The sequence below is a fragment of the Tachyglossus aculeatus genome, chromosome 8, assembly GCF_015852505.1.
Source record: "Tachyglossus aculeatus isolate mTacAcu1 chromosome 8, mTacAcu1.pri, whole genome shotgun sequence".
NCBI lineage: Eukaryota > Metazoa > Chordata > Mammalia > Monotremata > Tachyglossidae > Tachyglossus > Tachyglossus aculeatus.
In genome coordinates, this window is record NC_052073.1 from 9248249 (window position 1) to 9271884 (window position 23636).

A 23636-nucleotide genomic window follows, 5' to 3' on the forward strand; every position below is an offset into this window, starting at 1 on the left:
TAATGCTAAAGGGTCTGTGAAGGGGTTGGAGCTCTGGATTCAGGGGCAGTTAACTGGGGGGGTTAGGGAGGGTTGGATGAAAAGGAGCCTTCATGGATGAAAAGGTTTCCAGGAGAGAAGAGACCAGCATGGGTCCAGGGGAAGCTAGAGAGATCGGCATCAGTTAGTAGGACTAACTCCCCTCTTGACTGTAAGAGCGTGGCGAACGGGAACATCTCTACCAACTCTGTCGTATCCTACTCTCCCAAGCACTTAGGACAATGCTCTGCACACAGTAAGCACTCAATAAAGAAGATCGATTGATTGATTGACTATCCTCATGCTGACTGGAGAAGCAGCGTGGCTCCGTGGAAATAGCCCGGGCTTTGGAGTCAGAGGTCATGGGTTCAAATCCCCGTTCCGTCAATTGTCAGCTGTGTGACTTTGGGCAAGTCACTTCACTTCTCTGTGCTCAGTTACCTCATCTGTAAAATGGGGATTAAGATTGTGAGCCCCACGCGGGACAACCTGATCACCTTGTATCTCCCCCAGGTCCTTCGGATTCTTAGGCCTCCTTCGGATTCCCAGAACGGTGCTTTGCACATAGTAAGCGCTTAATAAATGCCATCATTATTGTTATTAAATCCTGCTGTTGACTTTGCAGGACTGGTGGAAGTCCCAAGAGCCTCTCTGGTGGGAGTCTCTTATTGTCCTTTCAGGAAGGGGCCAAGGGAAATTTGGGAAAGGGTGGCCTTCTCTCTGGTAGGTAGATGGAGGGGTCAAGGAGACGAGAGAGAGAAACTCCCTGGAATTGCCCTGAAGGATTTCCATTTACAAAGCGCACCACACCCTGGGGACCAGGAAACGGTACCCCTCCCCTGCTTTTTTTTCTTTTAAATTGTATTTGTTAGGCACTAACTATGTGATAAACACTGTTTAGGAGCTGTAAGTACACATTAGGTCAGAAAAAATCACTGTCCCACATGGGTCTCACAGCCTAGATAGAAGGGAGAACAGGTATCCCCTATTTAAGTTGAGGAAACTGAGACACAAAGAAATGAAGTGACTTGCCCAGGTGGCAGAGCCGGAATTAGAAGCCCGGGTCCTTCAGATTCCCAGGCCTCCTTCGGATTCCCAGGCCTGTGATCTTTCCACTAAGCCATGCTGCTTTTCTGCTGTTGTGAAGCAGCGTGGCTCAGTGGAAAGAGCACGGGCTTGGGAGTCCGAAGTCTTTGGTTCAAATCCCAGCTCAGCCGCTTGTCAGCTGTGGGACTTTGGGCAAGTCACTTCACTTCTCTGTGCCTCAGTTACCTCATCTGTAAAATGGGGATTAAGACTGTGAGCCCCACATGGGACAATCTGATCACCTTGTATCCTCCCCAGTGTTTAGAACAGGCTTTGCACATAGTAAGCGCTTAACAAATACCAAAATTATTATTATCATTAACTGAGGCGGGGGACGCTGAGATAGGGAGAGGAAGTGCACTTGAAAAAACTGGCCAGCCATGCTCTCCCCAACCCCCCGAGTCCAGCTGGGCAGTAGTATGCCCAGAAGAGCCAGGTGGGTAGAGTATGACAGAAAGAGAGGGAGAGACAAAGGGAGGGATGAAAGGAAGGATCAGAGGGAGAGACAGTGGGAAGGAGAAAGGAAAGGGCACTGATAAGCAGGGCAAAAGCTAATAGTAATAATATTTTCTTATATTTGTTGGGTATTTGTTAAGTGCTAAGCACCGGGGCTCATTGTGGGCAGGAATGCATCTGTTTGTTGTTATACTCTCCCAAGCTCTTAGTGCAGAGCTGTCATTCATTCATTCAATTGTATTTATTGAGTGCTTACTGTGTGCAGAGCACTGTACTAAACTCTTGGGAAGTACAAGTCAGCTATGTATAGAGACGGTCCCTATCCAACAACGGGCTCACAGTCTAGAAGGGGGAGACAGACAACAAAACAAAACATGTAGACAGGTGTCAAAATCATCAGAACAAATAGAATTAAAGCTATATGCACATCATTAACAAAATAGAATAGTAAATATGTACGAGTAAAATAAATGGAGTAATAAATCTGTACAAGCATATCTACAGGTGCTGTGGGGAGGAAAAGGAGGTAGGGTGGGAGGGATGGGGAGGAGGAGAGGAAAAAGGGGCCTCAGTCTTGGAAGGCCTCTGGGAGGAGGTGAGCTCTCCGTAGGGCTTTGAAGGGAGGAAGAGAGCTAGTTTGGTGGATGTGAGGAAGGAGGGCATTCCAGGCCAGGGGAAGGACGTGGGCTGGGGGTCGACGGTGGGACAGGCGAGAACGAGGCACAGTGAGGAGGTTAACAGTGGCAGAGGAGTGGAGGGTGCCAGCTGGGCTGGAGAAGGAGAGAAGGGAGGTGAGGTAGGAGGGGGCGAGGGGATGGACAGCCTTGAGGCCGAGAGTGAGGAGTTTTTGCTTGATTCGTAGGTTGACAGGCAGCCATTGGAGATTTTTGAGGAGGGGAGTAACATGCCCAGAGTGTTTCTGCACAAAGATAATCCAGTCAGCAGAGTGAAGTACAGTGAAGTGTAGTGTGCTTTGCACACAGTAAGTGCTCAATAAATATGACTGAACGAATACATATGATTGAATGAATGAATGGGGTAGATACAAGATAATCGGGTTGGAAACAGTTCCTGTCCCACATAGGGCTCAAGGTTTTATTCCTCATTTTACAGATGAGGGAGCTGAGGCCCAGAGAAGTGAAGTGACTTGCCCAAGGTCACACAGCAGACATGTGGTGGAGCCGGCGTTAGAACCCATGGACTCTGATTCCCAGGCCCGGGCTCTTGAGCCCCACTCCACTCAGCCCACAGCGGGGGCGTGGGCATGGGTCAGATCGGGGCTAGGTATTGGGCTCCAAAATAACTAAGGAAGACCCCTTGTTCTCTCTCCCTCCCTGGGACATGGATAAAAGGATCCTGGAACCAAACAGCACTGATCAAGACCAAAGGTGACATTACTGGAAAGGTGGAAAGAGGAATCTAGCTCAGGGAAATGAAAGGAGGCATTTTCTCTAGCTGAGGAAGGGCTCTTCCAAAGAGTTTCAAAAGCAGCCAGGGGCCCCAAGGGGAGAGAGAGGTGAGAGAATAGACTGAAATCAATAACATATTTTGGCCTCCCTGACACGGCCCTGCTTGGAAATGCCCTTCAGGAGAAAGAGGAATCGAGCGCTTCAGAATGGCAGCCCGAAGACCTCCCAGCCTGGGAGGGAAAGCACAGTTGATCGGGTCACATGGGGCGGGCTGTGGAATAGAAAGCCAGGCATTCCAACTTGGGATGCTTTAATTGCCCAATTATCCATCTGGAGGAGAATAACTCCAACACCTCCCCCCCAGAGAGGATATTTCAAAGGAAGCAGAGCCTCCAGAAGCTGTTAATCTCCCGACAGCCAGAGGGTATTCTGGACTCGGGCCTGTGAAAAAGCTGTAATGACTAATTACAGACTGGTTGGGAAGCAGGTTTTTGACACTTCTGTCCAGAACGCCTTGGAGTCCAGGACAGGCCACATCCATCCGTCAGTCCGGGTGGACGATGGAGTCAAGCTGAGGCCGTAGTTAGGCTTGTGCGTCTTTCCCAACTGGGGTCACGGCAGCGGGGTTGGGTAGACCTTCAAACCAAAGTCCCTGTTGCTTGTTGCCTGGTCTTGCCCAAAGTCATGGCAGCAGCTTTCGGGCTAGATTTACAAACCAGTCTGTCAGTCAGTCGTATTTACTGGTCATTTACCGTGCGCAGAGCACCGTACTAAGCACTTGGAGGAGTACAACAATACAGCAGACACATTCCCTGCCCACGACGAGCTTACAGTCTAGAGGGGGAGGATGTTCCTACTGGTTGAGGACAGAGAGAATTCCTAGAGGGTCTAAAGGATGCCAAGAGCGGCTTCAGAGAGCTGCCTCCAGGAGAGGGGATTTCTGAAGAAGACCTTGACCGTCCCAGGGCTGGACTGTCTCTATGTGTTGCCAACTTGTACTTCCCAAGCGCTTAGTACAGTGCTCTGCACACAGTAAGCGCTCAATAAATACGATTGATTGATTGATTGATTGGAGAGGGACAACCATTGTTCTCTACATGTGAGCTCTATCCTATGTAGCAGCATGGCTCAGTGGAAAGAGCCCGGGCTTTGGAGTCGGAGGTAATGGGTTCAAATCCCAGCTCCGCCAATTGTCAGCTGTGTGACTTTGGGCAGGTCACTTCAGTTCTCTGGGCCTCAGTTCCCTCATCTGTAAAATGGGGATTAAGACTGGGATCCCCCCGTGGGACAACCTGATCACCTTGTATCTCCCTGGTGCTTAGAACAGTGCTTTGCACATAGTAAGTGCTTAACAAATACCATTATTATTATTACGTAGCCCAGGTAGAAGGAAGGGCAGAAAGGACCAAGAGGGTTAAATAGGGAGGGAGCCAACAGAAGGTCACACGCGTGTGCGGGCACACACAATCACACCCACACTCATACAATGGTCAGGAAGATTGGATGAGAACCACACAAAGAAGCAGATGTAGGAACTAAAAGGATAATCACAGGAACAGAAGGGAAATACTGAATAAAATTACAGTGAATGTTTCAAATAGCAACAAAAGGATCCGCACATATATTCACAGCAGACAGGAGATAAACGAGAAAATTGATCCATTAAAAGAGACAGTGGGAATTAGCGACAAGTGATAAGGAAATAGAAGGTTTGTTAAACATTTTTTTTTTCGGTTGCTGATATTTTACCAGGAAGGAGAGAACGATCTGACTGTAAACAGCAATTGTGCCAGATAGAAAACTGGGGGTAGCGCGTCTGGCTAGACCGCTCCCACCCCCACCACCCCCGACAAACAGCGTTGAGGCGGCTCTCGGGGAGAACGGTAAGTCACTGAAAGGGACCCAGGTAAGAGAACTCCTCGAGTTCTGAAGGGAAATGAGAACAAAGCAATTAGCGAAGCATTAGAAGCTATTTTTAAGGCTCCTTTGATAACAGGTCAAATACCCAGAGGATCCACGATGACTGAAAATTGGCAAACATAACATCATTATTTCAAAGATGACGTCCATCAGATACAGCCTAGTGAGTAATTATGGCTAGGCTCGGTTTCACAGTTGTTGAGAAAACAGTAGAAATGTAAGGCGATACCTTGAAACGCATCATTTGATCAGGTCCTGCCAACTGGGGTTTAAGAGGGCAGGATTATTTCATTTCATTCTTGTAGTACATTGAAGGACGATACTGCCAGGCAAGGCAAATGCAGGGGAGGTTATATAATAGGGTATTTTTAAGATCCTTGACTAAGCCTCACCATTGGTCAATATAGAAACTCATCAGAGGGGCAGTAGGATCTAGTGGAAACGGCCTAGTTGTGAGTTGTGAGTCGGAGGGTCTGACTTCTAGTCCCGGATCGGCCATTGGTTTGCGGTCTGGGCTAGTGACCTAACCGTTCTGGGCCTCCGTTTCCCCATCTGTAAAATGGGGTAGTCATTCTTGCACCTCCCTTCCTCGCAGAGGTGTGGTGAGGATGAGATGAATATATAATGAGAAGTGCTTAGTACAGTGCTCTGCACATAGTAAGCGCTCAATAAATACGATTGATGATGATGATGAGATGCGATGGGTAAGGCGAAAGAGCTTTGGGAAAACAAGAACTTTTCATAATCACAGTCGAACAACAGCTCAGAAAGTAAAGGAATTAGAAGAAAGACTGGTGTTTCAGACCTTTAAACGGCAAGAATTTCTGAAGGGTTACATGACAATATTGAGAAGAAGTATGGCCTAGTGGAAAGAGCACAGACCCGGAAATCAGTGGACGTGGGTTCTATTCTCGGCTCTGCCAATTGCTTGTTGTGCGACACGGGTACTCATTAACATCTCTGTGCCTCGGTTTCCTCCACTATAAAATGGGGATGAAATACCCGTTCTCCCTCCTACTTAGACTCTGTCCATCCTAATTAACTTGTACCTACCCCGGCACTTAGAACAGGGTTTGACACATGGTAAGCGCTTAACAAATCCCATAAAAATAAATAAAACAAAATAAGAAAAATTGACTGCAGAGGCCTCCCAACCAGAGAGAACAAAGACAGAATGTGGTCCAGCATGAATCCTACCTACCTAAAAATCTAAACTCCTAGGTAGGTGGGAGGAGGGGAAAGAAGGTCAAGGAGGGAGACGGGAGACTGAGGGCTCAGTGGAAAGAGCCTGGGCTTTGGAGTCAGTGGTCATGGGTTCAAATCCCGGCTCTGCCAATTGTCAGCTGTGTGACTTTGGGCAAGTCACTTCACTTCTCTGGGCCTCAGTTACCTCATCTGTAAAATGGGGATTGACTGTGGGTCAACCGGATCACCTTGTAACCTCCCCAGCGCTCAGAACAGTGCTTTGCACATAGTAAGTGCTTAATAAATGCCATTATTATTATTATCATCCCAACTGTGCTGATCTTGGGGTGAATCATTTAACTATCCCGAATTAGTTACCCCAGCTGCAAAGTTGGAGAAAACTATCCATCCACCGCAGGGATGTGGTGAGGATAAAATGAGATAGCAAACACTCTGGAAATTAAAGTGATCTGTAAGAGCTATTATTCGCTGGAGAAGATGACTATAAAGTATTCCAGGACTAGCCGTAGAATCAGTTGCGTTGACGGAGAGGCCACTTGGTGCGGTGCATTTAAGCAGGCCGAGAGGTAGCAGAGAGAAGGAAGAGAGCCAGTGGTGAAAGCGTCTCTCACAATGTTAGCAAGAGAGGAAATGAACCTTTTGGCGATGGCGTCCTCGGATCCCAGTGGACGCATTTTTGCCCTGGTGGCCTTGCCCTGGGACTACTCCCCCCTCCCCGATCTTGGGAGGTTTGTTTCGAACACTGCCAGCTTTCTTAATGGGGGGAGAAAGTTGATGTAAACCTAAGCAGCATCTTGAACTGCTTTGCTATACAATGTTCTCTCTAACCCCCTCGCTCCTTGCACGTCCTCCCCTTCTCAGGGCCTATTTGAGCATCCCGCTGCTCGGCTGGGCGGGGGCTAGGTGGCGGGTCCGTGTGTCCGGTGGTGATCCCCTGTGTCCACCTGGGCCGGATCGGGGAAGTTGTTAATGATGTGCATCTATCTTTATTTCTATTTATTCTGATGACTTGACACCTGTCCATGTTTTGTTTTGTTGTGTGTCTCCCCTTTCTAGACTGTGAGCCTGTTGTTGGGTAGGGACCGTCTCTATATTTTGCCAACTTGTACTTCCCAAGTGTTTAGTACAGTGCTCTGCACACAGTAAGCGCTCAATAAATACTATTGAATGAATGTATGAATGAATGAAGTAGAAGGGGCAAACTGGTGGCGGCAAGTTGGGCTCCACTGCCTTAGATGCCTGCTTCCTTTCATTCAATTCATTCGCTGGTATTTATTGAGTGCTTGCTGTGTACAAAGCAGTGTACTAAGCGCTTCCAGTTCTCATGTCTTCAATCAGTCAATCAATTAACTATATTTATGGAGCACCTGCTGGGAACAGAGCACTGAACTAAGTGCTTGGGAGAGTACAATATAACAGATACATCCCCTGCCCACCGGAAGCTTACAGTCTAGCAGGAAGGAGATGTCCATTCAGGTACTCCAAATATTTTTTATAGTATTTGTTATGTACTATTTGTCAAACGCTGTTTGAACCGCCAGGGTAGTTACAAGTTAATTAGGTTGGGCGCAGTCCCTGCCCAACATGGGGTTTACAGTCAAAGAAGGGAGAACAGGAGAACTGAGGCCAAGAGAAGTGAAATGACTTGCCCAAAGTCACAAAGCAGACAAGTGGCAGAGTTGGGATGAAAATCCACATCCTCTGACTCCCGGGCTGGGGCTCTTTCCAGTAGACCTCGCTGCTTCTCATCCAGCCCATCTGCCCCCCTCTCAAAGCATCTCTGATAAACTAGCAACAGGATGAAGGAACGATTGAAAAGCTTTGGTTCTCTGACTCGGTTCCCTTGAGTTCAGGATGCCGCTAGGGGAAAGTGGGAAAGTCAAGTTGAGCCAAAATAACTTCAGTCTTCACTGCATCTCCCCAGAGCAGGTCAGGGGCTCTGCTTCATCTCTGATGCCCTGAAAAATCTGGTCCCTCTCTCCAGGGAGGGTGGCCCTCACGACAAGAATTTCCTCAGAAAGGAAAACCGGTGTGCAACCTCTTCTACGTATGAAGTATCAAAGGCATTTGTTTGGCCGGCACGACCCCTGTTCCTCTACCATCATATAGCATAAACATCCATCGCTTCTAAGGGACTTTGATTCAGTGTCACAGACAGTGGAGCTTAAAGCCCGGGCTTCAGGGTTTCTCTATGATGCCAAAATCTCCTCATCAGATTATTAACAGACTCAGCCCCGCGTCTCCTGTGCCGTTGGAAGTAAAAAGGCTTTTCTACAGCCCGTCCCGTCCCTCCAAGGAGGATGGCTTGTTCAACCTTCCTGACAGAATCAGCTGCTTCCCCTTGGTTTTCCCTCGAGCATCACTCTGGAGTCTGAGCTAAGTACTGAGAGTCCCCCCAAGGGAAGGTAGCTACCAAGCCCTCTCTTTCCTTCCTCCGCCCACTGGCTCAAAGAAAGGAAAGGGAAAATAGGCCACTGGGAATAGGGAGCTGGAACCCCAAGGGCAGAGACTGGGAGTCCAGGAACCCTGAAATCTGAGGGTCCATCCTGAGGCCTGAAACCCCAAGAAAACATCCTCCTGGAGAGTGTTTGGCAGGAATATTCTGTTGAATGTGTGCTTTGGGACAGTGGTTCTGAAAAACCTACATAATGACCTGGAAAAGGAAGGAGAGCTCTAAATCTCCATCGGGAATGCCAACAGAGAGGCCGCTCTTACTCGGATAAGACGAATCCCCCCCGACGACATGGCCTGTAACAAAGACCGTTCGCGTCCAGTGGCTCAGACACCAAACTGCCCAGCCGTGCTGACAACCCAGGAGCAGACACGAGCTGACCCGAACCATCTCCCAGCCCCATGAGATTCCTTCCCAACCTGACTCCTGGAGCAGGAGAAGAAGCGCAAACGGTCTGTGAAAGGGAGTCAATCCAAGCCCGGGAGTTTCCCTTTGACCTATGTATGGACCTTGAAAGGTCAGGGTCAGCCTTAAAGGCAGCTAACGCAAAGCAATGTGTCCTCCTCCCGTCTCTTGGATAGGAACACCCCCCTATCCAAGAGAGAGAGAGAGAGAGAGAGACTGAGGGAAGCAATGAGCCTAGGGAGAGTCAGACTTCTGTGTGAGGTAGTAATGAGCCAACTGCGCTCTCTCGCAGCTAGCTTCCCTCCACTCACCTGTCTCCACCAGCCCCTCTGGGAGACTGGCAATCAATCAATCAATCAATCGTATTTATTGAGCACTTACTGTGTGCAGAGCACTGTACCAAGCCCTTGGGAAGTACAAGTTGGCAACATATAGAGACAGTCCTTACCGAACAGTGGGCTCACAGTCTAAAAGGGGGAGACGGAGAACAAAACCAAACGTACTAACAAAATAAAATAGAATAGATATGTACAAGTAAAATAAATAAATAAATACCTGAGCCCTGACTCGACTCCTGAGAATCTGGGCTCTCCCATGTGGAATGGGTTCTAATCCCGGCTCTGCCGCTCGTCTGCTGTGAGACTTGGGCAAGCCACTTCACTTCTCTGTGCCTCAGTTACCTCATCTGTAAAAGGGGATTAAGACTGTGAGTCCCACGTGGGACCTCCTGGTTATTTTGTATCTATCCCAGCACTTAGTACAGTGCTTGGCACATAGTAAGCACTTAACAAATACCATTATTAGTATTATTAGTATTATTACTTTCCTCTCCCCACACTCTCCTTTGCTCTAGACTGGAAGCTCGTTATGGGTAGGAAAACTTCTGGCTAATTCTGTTGTTTTGGACTCTCCCAAGTGCTTAGTAATAATAATGATGGCATTTGTTGAGCACTTAATCAATCAATCGTATTTATTAAGCGCTTACTGTGTGCAGAGCACTGTACTAAGCGCTTGGGAAGTACAAGTTGGCAACATATAGAGACGGTCCCTCCCAACAGTGGGCTCACAGTCTGGAAACTGTCTTAACTGTTCTAAGCGCTGGGGTAGATATAAGGTTATCAGGTTGTCCCACGTGAGGCTCACAGTCTTAATCCCCATTTTACAGGTGAGGTAACTGAGGCACAGAGAAGGTAAGTGACTTGCCCAGAGTCACACAGCTGCTAAGTGGCATGGGCAGGATTAGAATCCACAACCTCTGACTCCCAAGGCCGGGCTCTTGACACTAAGCCACGCCGCTTCGCTAGTACGGTGCTCTGCATAGAGTTAGGGCTCAATAATAACAATAATTATGGTATTTGTGAAGCGCTTACTAGGTGCCAAGCACCGTTCATTTGGTACCACCGATCGATTTGCCCCGGCGACGAGGAAGGAGGCCGAAAGACAGCAGCCGAGCGCCCGTCAACCCCCGCAGACGAGGGCTTACCTTGGCAGCGACGGAAGAGTTGGGCTTCTCCAGGAGATCCCACAGTTTCTTCCTCTTCTCCGCGCAGCAGGTGTTGTCAAACTCCTCTCCCTCCCGCTCCCGCAGGGTCTCGGCTTCCCGTTTCAGCTCCTCGTTCATCTGCTCCTTCTTCTGGTGGTACCTGGCCTGGCAGCAGGACTCCAGGTAGATTTCGTCGATGCCCCAGTACTCCAACTCCTGGCTGAAGGACAGGGCGCACATTTCCTCCATCATGTGCAGCTTGCCCGTGCGGTAGAAGTTGAGGATGGACGTGAAGGCCCCGGGGTGGCGGTCGAAGAAGTACTCGTTGTCGTTCAGGTTGTAGTCGTCGCAGACGTCCATCAGGGCGTCGTGGGTGTTGCAGTCCCGGAGCTTGCCCAGCCGGGTGCGGGGCAGGCGGTCCAAGGTCCTCCAGAGCACCTCGTGGGCCAGCCCCCCGACGTTCAGCTTGACCCTCCTGGAGCAGGCCTTGCTCCGGACGATGTCCGTGGGCTCCGGGGGCAGCGAGGTGGTGGAGCGAGAGCCATGCTTGCTCATCCCCGACGGCATCGCTGGGGTCGCCCCCGCCGCCCCTTCCCCAACGCCCCCCTCCCCCACGCGGCCAGGGAATCAGGAATCCGGCCCCCCGAGGGGGGGAGGGGGGCAGGGAGAGCTGCGGCCAGCCCCCCCCTCCCGGGGAGGGGGAGGGGGGGAAGAGGAGAGGAGGGGTCGTCTCCTTCAGCGACGGCTCGGGCCCCTTCTCTTCTTCATGGGGGTCTCCTTCACCTCCATCCCGACAGCTGCAAGACAGAGAGGGCGAGCGCAAGGTCAAGCCGGGCCAGCCCCCGGCCTTCCAGCGCAGAGAAGCAGCGTGGCTCGGTGGAAAGAGCCCGGGCTTTGGAGTCGGAAGTCATGGGTTCAGATCCCGGCTCCGCCCATTGTCAGCTGTGTGACTTTGGGCAAGTCACTCCACTTCTCTGCGCTTCAGTTAACCCATCTGTAAAATGGGGATTCAGGCTGTGAGCACCCCACCTTGGGATGGCGTGATCACCCTGTAACCTCCCCAGCGCTTAGAACAGTGCTTTGCACATAGTAAGTGCTTAATAAATGCCATCGTTATTATTATTAGTAGTAGTAGTAGTACAGTGCCTGGCACATAGTAAGCGCTTGACAATACCATCGTCATTATTAATCCGGTCCCGGAGGAGGAGCAGCAGGGACGCTGTGTGGCCCGCAGGTGCTGAGGCCCCGGCTCCGACCCCTGACCCCTGACCCTGGCCACGACCCCCGACAGGCGAGGCAGGGCTGGCTTTCCAGGTCCCGGCCTACCCGCAGCGGGCTGGAGGCTCCCTCCCTGCCCCTGGTGCTGAAGCTCCGCCCCACCCTGAGCTATGACCCCTGTCCTGACCCCTGACCCCGTCCCCTATCCCGGGCAGGAGAGGCAGAGCTGGTTGTCCAGGTTCCAGTCTACCCGCTACAGGCTCGAGGTGCCCTCTCTGGCACTGAAGCCCTGCCCCGATCCCTGCCCTGATCTCTGACCTCTGACCCCTGACTCCTGACCCCGTCCCAGCCCCCTGACAGGAGAGGCAGGTCTGGCTCTCCTGGTCCCAGCCTGGCCGCACCGGGCTCGAGGGGCTCTTCCTGGCCCTGGCGCTGAAGGCCTGCCCCTACACCTGACCCCCGACCCCATCTATGACCCTCGGCCGGCGAGGCAGTTTTGGCTCTCCGAGTCCCGGCCCAGCCGCGGCGCGCGGGCTGTTGGCGCTCTCCCTGGCCCTGGCACTGAAGGCCTGCCCTTACTCCTGACCTCTGACCCCTGACCCCGACCCCCGACAGGCGAGGCAGGGCTGGCTCTCCAGGTCCCGGGCTAGCCGCAGCGGGCCCGAGGCGCTCTCCCTGGCCCTGAAGGTCTGCCCCTACTCCTGACCTCTGACCCCTGACCCTGTCCGGCTTGGCCGGTCTGGTTGTCCAGGTCCGGGCCTAGCCTTGGCCGGCGGGCTATCAGCGCTCTCCCCGGCCTTGGTGCTGACCCCCGGAGCGCTGTCCACCCCTCGGCCCGCTGAAGCTTCGGGCCCGGACGCTCGGCCCTTCCCCGGGCCTTCGGGGATCCTGCTGCTGCTGCAGGCGGAAAAACCGGGATTTTCAAAGGCCTCTTAAATCTGTCCCCAACCGAGGGATTGAAAACGCAGCTGTGAAGGCACAGGCCAGTAGTGGGAGAGAAGCAGCGTGGCTCAGTGGAAAGAGCACGCGCTTGGGAGTCAGAGGGCATGGATTCTAATCCTGGCTCTGCCACTTTTTTTATAGCATTTATTAAGCGCTTACTATGTGCAAAGCACTGTTCTAAACGCTGGGGAGGTTACAAGGTGATCAGGTTGTCCCACATGGGGCTCACAGTCTTAATCCCCATTTTACAGATGAGGTCACTGAGGCACAGAGAAGTGAAATGACTTGCCCAAAGTCACACAGCTGACATGTGGAGGAGTCGGCATTTGAACCCACGACCTCTAACTCCAAAGCCCGTGCTCTTTCCACTGAGCTACCGCTTATCAGCTGGGTGACTTTGGGCAAGCCACTTCACTTCTCTGGGCCTCAGTGACCTCATCTGGAAAATGGGGATGAAGGCTGTGAGCCTCACGTGGGACAACCTGATGACCTTGTAACTACCCCAGCTCTTACAGCAGAGCTTGGCCCACAGTAAGCACTTAACAAAGACCATTATTATTATTGTTGTTGGTGGTGTTGTTGTAGCGAGAGGGGAAAAAGAGAGTCGGGAAGGGAAACACTTTTAGCAAGATACAGTGTCAGGGGATGAACAATGAACACTTTGGCGACGGCATTCCCAGATCCTAACGTAAGCACTTTTGGCCTAGGAGGGGATAACTCTTTTCCCTCCAACCCCTGCCCCTTCACCCACCCACCCACCCACTCACACACACAAACACACACACACCCCTCGAGGGCTGGTGTGGAACCCTGCCAGCCTTTTTATTGGGAGGGGGGCAGCGCTCCTCTGCAGAAGGGGTACTCTCCTCCCCCTCCTCTGCTCGGAGGAGGAGGAGGAGGAGGAGGAGGAGGAGGAAGAAGAAGAGAAAGAGAGGAGGAGGAGGAGGAAGAAGAGGAGGAGGAAGAGGAGGCGGAGGACCCCTTTCTGCCCTCTGCCTCTGAAGCCGGGGCAGCCCCTCTTGCCCCTCTGCCCCCCGGGGACCCCCGGCCCTCGGAGTGACCACCCCCTCCCAACATCAGCCCCAGAAGGTCCCGGGGCGAGAGGGGCAGGCCCCGGCCCCTTCTCCCGGGCCCTCCCGCCCCCAGGCCGGGGCTCCCAAGGCCCGCGGCCTCCGGGAACGAGGGAAGCAGTGCGGGTGGGCCCCGGAAACCCAGTCTCCTCTCGCCTCCTCGACCCCCTTTGCTTCCCTCCCCCCCCTCTCTCTTTCTCCCTCCCTTCCTTCTTTCTTTCCTTCCATCCGACCTCTCCTTTTCCTCCCTCCTTCCCTTTCTCCCTTCATTCCCTCCCTCCCTTCCTTCTTTCCTTCCTTCCATCCCACCTCTCCTTTTCCTCCCTCCTTCCCTTTCTCCCTTCATTCTCTCCCTCCCTTCATTCCTCCTTCCATCCCACCTCTCCTTTTCCTCCCTCCTTCCCTTTCTCCTTCCATCCCCTCTCCTTTTCCTCCCCGTTTCTCTCTCCATTCTCTCCCCCTTCCATCCCACCTCTCCTTTTCTCCCCCCTTTCTCCCTCCATTCTCCTTCCATTCTCTCCCCCTTCCTTCTTTCCTTCCTTCCATCCCACCTCTCCCTTTTTCCTCCCTCCCTTCCACCCTTTCTTCCTCCTTCTCTCTTCCTTCCATCCTTCCTCCTCCCTTTCCTCCCTCCCTTCCCCCTCCTCTCCGCTCTCTCCCTCTCTCCCTCTCTCTCCGCCCTCCCTCCTCCCGATGCTTTTGAACCTGGATTCCGGGGGCTGTTGACCCCCCTCCCCGGCCCCGGCCCGTCTCTGCCACGCACTGGAAAAATCCGGGGAGCTGCTGCCGCCGCCGCCGCCGCCTCTGCCGCCGCCGCCGCTGCGGAGGGGACTCCTCCCCGCCTCCCCCGGGGGGTTCCCCTGGATTTCCTTGAACCCCGCAGGTGGCCCCGGGCTCAACCTCCGGCTCCCGGCGCCCGCCACCGCGCCAGGTCGCCCCAAAGGCCGGTCCTGGGCGGTGTTGTGTGTGTGTGTGTGTGTTGGGGGGGGGGGGCGAACTGGGGTAGGGCCAGGATCAGCGCTTAGAACAGAGCTTGGCACATAGTAAGCGCCTAACAAATACCATTATAACAGTGCTCTGCACACAGTAAGCGCTCAATAGATACGATTGAATGAATTATTATAATTATTATCATTATCCTCCCGCGCCCCCTCCCCCGGGACGCCCTCCCTCCATCTCTCCATCCCCCCATCCTCATTCCCTCCATCTCTCCATCCCCCCATCCTCATTCCCTCCACCACTCCATCCCCCATCCCTCCCTCCTCCATCCCCCCATCCCTCTCTCCTCCATCCCTCCATCCCTCCATCCCTCCATCCCTCCGTACCTCCTGGGCAGGCGGCAGAAGACAGGTCCCCGTCATCGCCCCGGCCGTCCGGCCCCCTCCCCCTCGGGGCTGGGGTGCGGGGGGGGGGGTCCCCTCCTCTCCCCTCCCTCCGGCGCAGCCCGGGCCGCGTTAAGGGAGAGAGGGGGGCGTCCCTGGGCAGCGCGATGGGGGAGCTCCCGCGGGGGTGGGGGGGCCGGGCTGCGGGGCTCCGGGGCTGCGGGGCTGCGGGGCTTCCTCCCAGCCTCGCCGCGGGTCCCAGTTCGGATCCTGCGGCCGCCGGCCCTGCTTGGAGATCAACAAGTCCGGTGTGAACCTCCAGCTTTTCCCTGCAATTGTGGGAGTCGCGTTGGGCCGGGAGCCTTCGACGTTAAGGGCGGGAAAGACAGGCCCCGCAGCGCCACCTCCAGGCCAGGGGCCGCACTGCCGGCCCGCCTTAACCCCTCCCTGCCCGCCCCGCTCCCACCCGCCGGGACTCCCCCCACCCCCAACACCCTTCTCCCCACCAAGGGGAAGAGAAGCAGCGGGGCTCAGTGGAAAGAGGGACTCCTCAGAGGTCGTGGGTCCTAATCCCGGCTCCACCCCTCATCGGTTGTGTGACTTTGGGCGAGTCACTCCCCTTCTCTGGGCCTCAGTTCCCTCATCTGTAAAATGGGGATGAAGACTGGGAGCCCCACGTGGGATAACCTGATCACCTTGTATCCCCCCAGTGCTTAGAATGGTGCCAGGCACATAGTAAACGCTTAACAAATACCATCTCTCCACCAATGGGAAGAGAAGCAGCGGGGCTCAGTGGAAAGAGCCCGGCCTTGGGACTCAGGGGTCGTGGGTTCTAATCCCGGCTCCTCCCCTTATCGGCTGTGTGACTTTGGGCAAGTCACTCCCCTTCTTTGGGTCTCAGTTCCCTCATCCGTAAAATGGGGATGAAGACTGGGAGCCCCACGTGGGACAACCTGATTACCTTGTATCTACCCCAGCACTTAGAACAGTGCTTGGCACATAGTAAGTGCTTAACAAATACCAAATACAAATATTATTATTATTATTATTAGCCTGTATCTACCCCAGTGCTTAGTACAGTGCCAGGCACATAGTAAACGCTTAACAAATACCATCTCTCCACCAAGGGGAAGAGAAGCAGCGGGGCTCAGTGGAAAGAGCCCGGGCTTGTGACTCAGAGGTCCTGGGTTCTACTCCAGGCTCCGCCCCTTATCGGCTGTGTGACTTTGGGTAAGTCACTTCATTTCTCTGGACCTCAGTTCCCTCATCTGTAAAATGGGGATGAAGACTGGGAGCCCCACGTGGGACAACCTGATCACCTTGTATCCCCCCCCCCCCCCCCCAGTGCTTAGAATAGTGCTTGGCACATAGTAAGTGCTTAACAAATACCATCATTATTATTATTATTATCAGAGACCTCAGGGCACTTCTGGGGAGACATATGGAGGAGCCTGAGGACAACCGGAATGGAGGCTGTCTCTTACACTGTGAGGGTTCCACCATCCCTATGCGCCTTATGGATCCTCCCACAGGAACTTGTCCGGGCTGGGAATATCCCCTTCCCCATTCGCTACACCCTCTCCTCCCAGGGTCCCTACGGTCAAATAATTCTAGACTGTTCCCCCCCACTTCTAGACTGTGAGCCTGTTGTTGGGTAGGGATTGTCTCTATTTGTTGCTGAATTGTACTTTCCAAGCGCTTAGGACAGTGCTCTGTGCATAATAAGCACTCAATAAATACGATGGAATGAATGAATAAGAATTATGGTATTCACTACGTGCTCACTATGTGCCAGACACCGGACTAAGCGCTGGGGTGGATACAAGCCAATCGGGTTGGACGCGGTCCCAGTCCCACAAGGGGCTCACAGTCTCAATCCCCATTTTACGGATCAGGGAACTGAGGCCCAGGGAAGGGAAGCGACTTGCCCAAGATCACACAGCAGACGAGTGGCAGGGCCAGGATGAGAACTCATGACCTCCTGACTCCAGGGCCTGTGCTCTAGCCATTCATAATAATAATAATAATAATGATGGCATTTATTAAGTGCTTACTATGTGCAAATCACTGTTCTAAGTGCTGGGGAGGTTACAAGGTGATCAGGTTGTCCCACGGGGGGCTCACAGTCTTCATCCCCATTTTACAGATGAGGTAACTGAGGCACAGAGAAGTTAAGTGACGCCTAAAGTCACACAGCTGACAACGGGAGGAGCCGGGATTTGAACCCATGACCTCTGACTCCAAAGCCCGTGCTCTTTCCACTGAGCCACGCTGCTTCTCTAGCCATTCCGCCTTGCTGCTGCAGCATAAGAGTAACAAACTCCTCACTATCTTAAAGCCCCTCTAGTAACTCTCTCCCACTACAACCCAGCTCACAAATGCGCTCATCTACTACTAACCTACTCATTGTCCCTCACTCTCACCTTACTCATGTTTTCCCTCCTTCCTGGAACTCCCTCCCCCTACTTGTCTGACAGACCACCCTCTCCCCATCTTCAAAGTCCTACTGAAATCCCAACTCCTCCAGGAAGTCTTCCCTGACTAAACTCTCATTCCCCTCATCCTACTGTCCTCCCTTCCGCTTCCCCCTTGCACTTAGTGCCACCCACTAAGCACTTAAGTACTCACCACACCCTCATAGCACTTACAATCATATCCTTATACTTGATTGTTTCCCTTACCTGTAATTTATTTACTCTCTCCCCATTAGTCTGTAAGCTCGGTAAGGGCAGGGATCATGTCTACCCATCATATTTGTATTCTCCCAAATGCTTAATATAATGTCCTGCAGCAAGTGCTCAATAAATACCACTGATTGATTGGTACTTCTTAAGCGCTGGGGCAGATTATCACGCAGTCATTCCGTCTCCGTCCCTCAGTGGCTTCACAGTCTAAGGGAAAGGGAGGAAAGCTTTTTCTACGCTCTTGCCATTAGACTCCACTGCTTCTTCCACACTTGAGGATGACTGGGGTTGTGGTGAGTCCTTTTCCTGGATAAAGAACTCAGGACGGTGTGTCCTTCTGCCCAAAAACGTGGTTATGATGGAGGAACTATGAAAGGTGAGAAGGTTTACTCCTGTAAACCTTATATATAGTCTATATGATTAGGTTGGGTGGGAATGGCGGAACTGTTTAGCACTATAGTCTGGAGACCTGCAATGGGATTCTGATTATACTGTCGGGTCTGAGGAGGCCTCTGGAGACCTCGCTGGTAACCCAGTCTGAAATAATTCCCTTCTTTAAAACTCAACTTTTTATTAGAGTCCAGCCGGAGCAGAATGGTTCCTAAATCATCTCTTTGTGTGAAACCATTTCCCTCCCCTACGTAATGTCTCCCCTCAGCTGCCACGTCGGGCTTGGTTGTGTGTAAATTTCTGGGATAAGGACTCAGACTAGGGGTCCTTTTTTATTCTATGGAAATTATTTATTTCCTTTCCAAGCCTCACTCATTTCTTCTTGAGCCTAGACTAGTATGAACATCTTGGATTTATTTAGTGCTTTGATTTCCTCCAAGGCACCTTCTCATTACTTTGGTTCTTGTGCCATCCCTGTCAGTCAATCGTACTTATTGAGCACTTAGGCACTTGGGAGAGTTCAATATAACAATAAACAGACATATTCCCTACCCACAACGGGCTTACGGTCTAGAGGAGGAGTCCCTGTGAAGTGAAGAGAGGCAGGTGCTATTCCCCTCACTAGACAGGGGCAACTGGAGCCCAGAGACGTTAATTGATCAATCAAATTTATTATACGCTTACTGTGCGCAGAGCACTGTATTTGGGAGAATACACTCTAACAGAGTTGGGAGTCACATTCCCTGCCCACATCAAGCTAAGTGACTTGGCTAAGGCCAGACAGCAGATCAAGGGCAGAACTAAGATCAGAACCCAGAACATCTGTTGCTCAGACTCATGCTCACTGTATTAGACGACACTGCCTATGTGCATAGCTCTCGCTCTCTCCATCTCTTTCTCTCTCTCTCTCTCTCTCTCTCACACACACACACACACTCACCGTTTTGAGCAAGTACTTGGGCTTACATGTAGGAAGCAGAAACAGTTCCGCCATCCCCACCCAACCTAATCATATCCAGAGTCCCAGCCTCCTCGGTGGTATAAGCTGTGGCAAGATTCAATTCACCTTCCTATCTTGCCATTTTTCTTGGTGGTTATTACTGTCTTTTCCTCTTTCATAATTCCCCTCTCGAGGTCTGAGAATTTCAGTTTGCGGCCCAGTATTGGAAAGTGACACATCTGAAAAATAAATCTACTTCTACCCCAATTCAGAAGGGCCCTTCCTGCTCTCACTCAGAAGGCAAGACATTGGAAGATATCCATAATTTATTTATTTCTGTTAATATCTGTCTCCCCCCTTTAGACAGTAAACTCCTTGTGGGCAGGAAACAAATACTCTCTCAGGCTCTTAGTACAGTGCTCTTTACATGGTGAATGCTCAATAAATGTCATTGATTGGAGAAACAAATCTTTTGTTGCTCTTCCATCTGAGACTTTATTGGGATTAAAAATATGATGCACTATCTCTAATTTCATTGATTCATCATTACTGAGAAGCCAGAGCCCTATCCGAGACACTTCGGGTTCACTAACCCTGTCCTGGAGGAGTTTACAATCTAATGAGGATCCCAAGAAGACCCGAAAGGGGTAAAGCGGGAACCAGTGAAGAGACATAGAACTGGAGAGAGCAAAAAGTGAGCAAAAATGAAAAATAAATAAATGAAATCATTAACTAGTGTGGCTCAGTGGAAAGAGCCTGGGCTTTGGAGTCAGAGGTCATAGGTTCAAATCCTGGCTCTGCCAATTGTCAGCTGTGTGACTTTGGGCAAGTCACTTAACTTCTCCGTGCCTCAGTTACCTCATCTGTAAAATGGGGATTAAAACTGTGAGCCCCCCGTGGGACAACATGATCACCATGTAACCTCCCTAGCGCTTAGAACAGTGCTTTGCACATAGTAAGTGCTTAACAAATACCATTATTATTATTATTATTATTTATTAACTGATAAATACACAGGTGCTGAGGATGTTCAATGGGATGGTCTGGACCATGGGAGGTTTGGATTATTTGGGGAATGTCTCCTGGAGGAGGTGGGATTTCAAGAAGGTTTTTAACAGTGCTTTGCACATAGTAAGTACTTAATAAATGCCATTAAAAAATCAATCATATTATTGAGTGCTTCCTGTGTGCACAGCACTGCACTGTTGGGGAGAATACAGTATAACAGAGCTGGTAGTCACATTCCCTCAGCTCGCTGTTGGGTAGGGACCATCTCTATACGTTGCCAACTTGTACTTCCCAAGCGCTTAGTCCAGTGCTCTGCACACAATAAGTGCTCAATAAATACGGTTGAATGAATGAATGAATGAATTCCCTGCCCACAGCGAGTGATCTGGCCAGGTAGATTTGAGGGAGGAGGGAATTCCAGGCAGGGGAAAGGTAATCTGGCATCAATCGATCGATAATATTTATTGAGCACCTACTGTATGCAGTCCCTCTCAGGATGGCACCTGGAGTGATCCCAGTCCTTTACCAGTCTCGACTCTGGGAGGGAGAGGCAAGCAGAGGCCTACCTATTCCATTCCTAGCTTGGGCAGTGGCTAGTGAGTGGAAGGCAACCTTTTAGACTGTGAGCCCACTGTCGGGTAGGGACTGTCTCTATATGTTGCCAACTTGTACTTCCCAAGAGCTTAGTACAGTGCTCTGCACACAGTTAGCGCTCAATAAATACAATTGATTGATTGATTGCTACAAGTCAAAGCTCCCCTGGACTGGGCAGCAGCGGCACGGAGAGAGTTGAGAGCAGAGACTCCAGTTTACTAAATGGAAGGAGGCAATGGAAAGCCAGTTCCATATTTTTACCAAGAAAATATTTTTACCAAGAAAACTCTATGGATACACCTACCAGAGTGATTGCAGGTGGAGGTGGGGCTTTCTGGGAGACATGTGTCCATGGCGTGGCTTTGGATCGGAGACGACTCGACGGCCTAAGACAACACTGTGTGCAGGGCATTGTACTGCGTGCTTGGGAGAGAATCAAAGAGTTAACAGACGTGATGCCAGCCTTCTTGGAGCTGACAGTCGAGGAGGGGGGACCAACACCAAAATAGTTCACCCGCTCTCCGCTTCTCTCTGTTACAATCTAGTGCAGAGCAATTCAGGATCCCTCCTGACCCATCTTTCTGGAAAACGGAGCAAACAAAGAAACAAGGAATGAAAGTGGGTGGCCCTAGGATTTACCCACTCACAATCCAGATCTAGAAAGGCCTGGCCAGGGTCACTGGGGCTGCTCTTCTGGCCACATGGCTGCTTTGTGCTGCGGTGCCCTGCCCTTGAAGCCCAGGAAACCAGAAGGGATTGGAAGCGTTCGTCTCATCCATCCCCCGCCCCCTGAGAGGCCTAAATTCAGATCATCCCAGACAGACCGCTGCCTACTGGCTCCTTTAAATTCTCCAAAGATGGAGACGCTACAACCTTCCTCCTGGCCTCTCCCTGTTGCAAACTATTTGCTGGAAGAACTCTAAGCCGGCACCTGAAGGACCCTCCCCTATTTATTATTATTATTTATTAAGCGCTTACTGTGTGCAAAGCACTGTTCTGAGCACTGGGGAGGTTACAAGGAGATCAGGTTGTCCCATGGGGGGCTCACGGTCTTCATCCTCATTTTACAGATGAGGTAACTGAGGCACGGAGAAGTGAAGTGACATGCCCAAAGTCACCCAGCTGACAATTGGCAGAGCAGAAATTTGAACCCGTGACCCCTGACTCCAAAGCCCGTGCTCTTTCCACTGAGCCACGCTGCTTCTTGTAAGGCAAAGTCACTTTGGGGTTCCCCTCCCCCCTCATTTCCCCTCATCCAAATGCCCTCAGACCATCATCAATCGTATTTATTGAGCACTTACTGTGTGCAGAGCACTGTACTAAGCACTTACTGCCATCATCATCATCATTTATTAAGCGCTTACTAAGTGCCAGGCACTATACTAAGCTCTGGGGTAGATACAAGGCAATCAGGTTGGTCGCCATCCCTGTCCCACATGGGGCTCATAGGCTTAATCCCCATTTTACAGAAGAGGGAACTGAGGCACAGGGAAGTGAAGTGACTTGCCCAAGGCCACACAGCAGACGAGCGGTGGAGGTGGGATTAAAAGCCAGGTCCTTTGGACTCCCAGGACCGTGCTCTACCCATTAGGCCACGTTACTTCTGCTTGGAAAACCAAAAAAGTCCAAGTCCTACACACTATGTCTTGGGTTCAAAGCACTCCCAATCCTGGCCAAAGAACCTAGTGTTTCCTGGATAAGAAGGAACTCTCCAAGAGGGACAATTTTCTCCTAACGCTACCTCAGTTTGCTGCTAATCTCAGTGTGCTGAGACTGACAGTTGAACAGTGGAGAAGCAGTGTGGCCTGGTGGTCAGAAGGTCCTGAGTTATAATCCCGGCTCCGCCGCTCGTCTGCCCTGTGACACTGGGCAAGACGCTTCACTTCTCTGGGCCTCAGTTACCTCATCTTTAAAATGGAGGTTAAGACTGTGAGACTCATGTTGGGCCATTGACTGTGTCCAACCTGATTAGCTTGTATCTACCCCAGCGCTTAGTACGGTGCCTGGCCCATAGTAAGCACTTTATGAATACCATAAAAAAGGGACCCTGACTTTTCTCTTCCTCCTTCTCTCCCCCATGCCAGTCAAGAGCATATTTCCCTGGCTCTGTTGAGATCTTTTGAGCTCATTCCCCTATTAGGATCCTATAGTGTTGTGCTCAGTCAATCCATTTGTGGTATTTACTGAACACTTAGTGTGTGCAGAGCACTGTACTAAGTGGTTGGGAGAGTACAATACCCCAAAGTTGGTAGATACGACCCCTGCCCACAACGAGCTTACAGTCACGCTGGGCTCCGATCTAACAGGAGACCTGCCGCTCCCACGCTGAAGAACACCAGCTCAAGAGAATGTGCCAGAGGCTGTTCTCGTTGCTTCTGAAAAGCTCCAGGGAAAATACATTTTTCAAAGGAAAACAAACAAACAAAACAATCCCCGGCCTTCTTGATTTTAATCATTCTGCTGCTAATTAAGTGATGGAAATAAAATCTATCATGGTTCTGTGATCTTGAAAGCCCCCTGCCAATTGTTCAGAAGTAATGCATGAAGAAGAAACATCAATTTAAATATTTGATTACTTTTCCCTTAATTTCTGGCCGGCCAGCATTCCGGAGCCAATCAATTTATTGATCAATGGTGCTTATTGAGTGCTTACCGTGTGCAGAGCACTGTACTAAGCACTTGGGAGGGTACAAGGAGCTTGAGGAGCAGCGTGTCTCAGTGGAAGGAGCCCGGGTTTGGGAGTCAGAGGTCATGGGTTCCAATCCGCCACTTGTCAGCTGTGTGACTTTGGGCAAGCCACTTCACTTCTCTGGGCCTCAGTTCCCTCATCTGTAAAATGGGGATTAAGACTGTGAGCCCCACGTGGGACAACCAGATTACCTTGTATCCTCCCCAGCACCTAGAACAGTGCTTGGCACATAGTAAGCACTTAACAAATACCATCATTATTATTATTATTGCAATACAACAGAGTTGCTAGAAATGTTCCCTGCCAACAAGCTTACAGTCTACACTCTTTCATTCTCATCTCTA

The 23636-nt window shown here is 51.3% G+C and overlaps 1 protein-coding gene across 1 annotated transcript in view; it reads right to left on the bottom strand.

Moving 5' to 3' along the window:
• KCNB1 (potassium voltage-gated channel subfamily B member 1) overlaps positions 1–11002 on the bottom strand; it is a 191823-nt gene extending 180821 nt beyond the window's left edge. The window contains exon 1 of the mRNA XM_038750663.1: positions 10436–11002. Coding sequence (XP_038606591.1) covers positions 10436–11002 — 567 coding nt within the window. The remainder of the gene's footprint in view (positions 1–10435) is intronic.
• Between the last annotated feature and the right edge of the window lie 12634 nt (positions 11003–23636).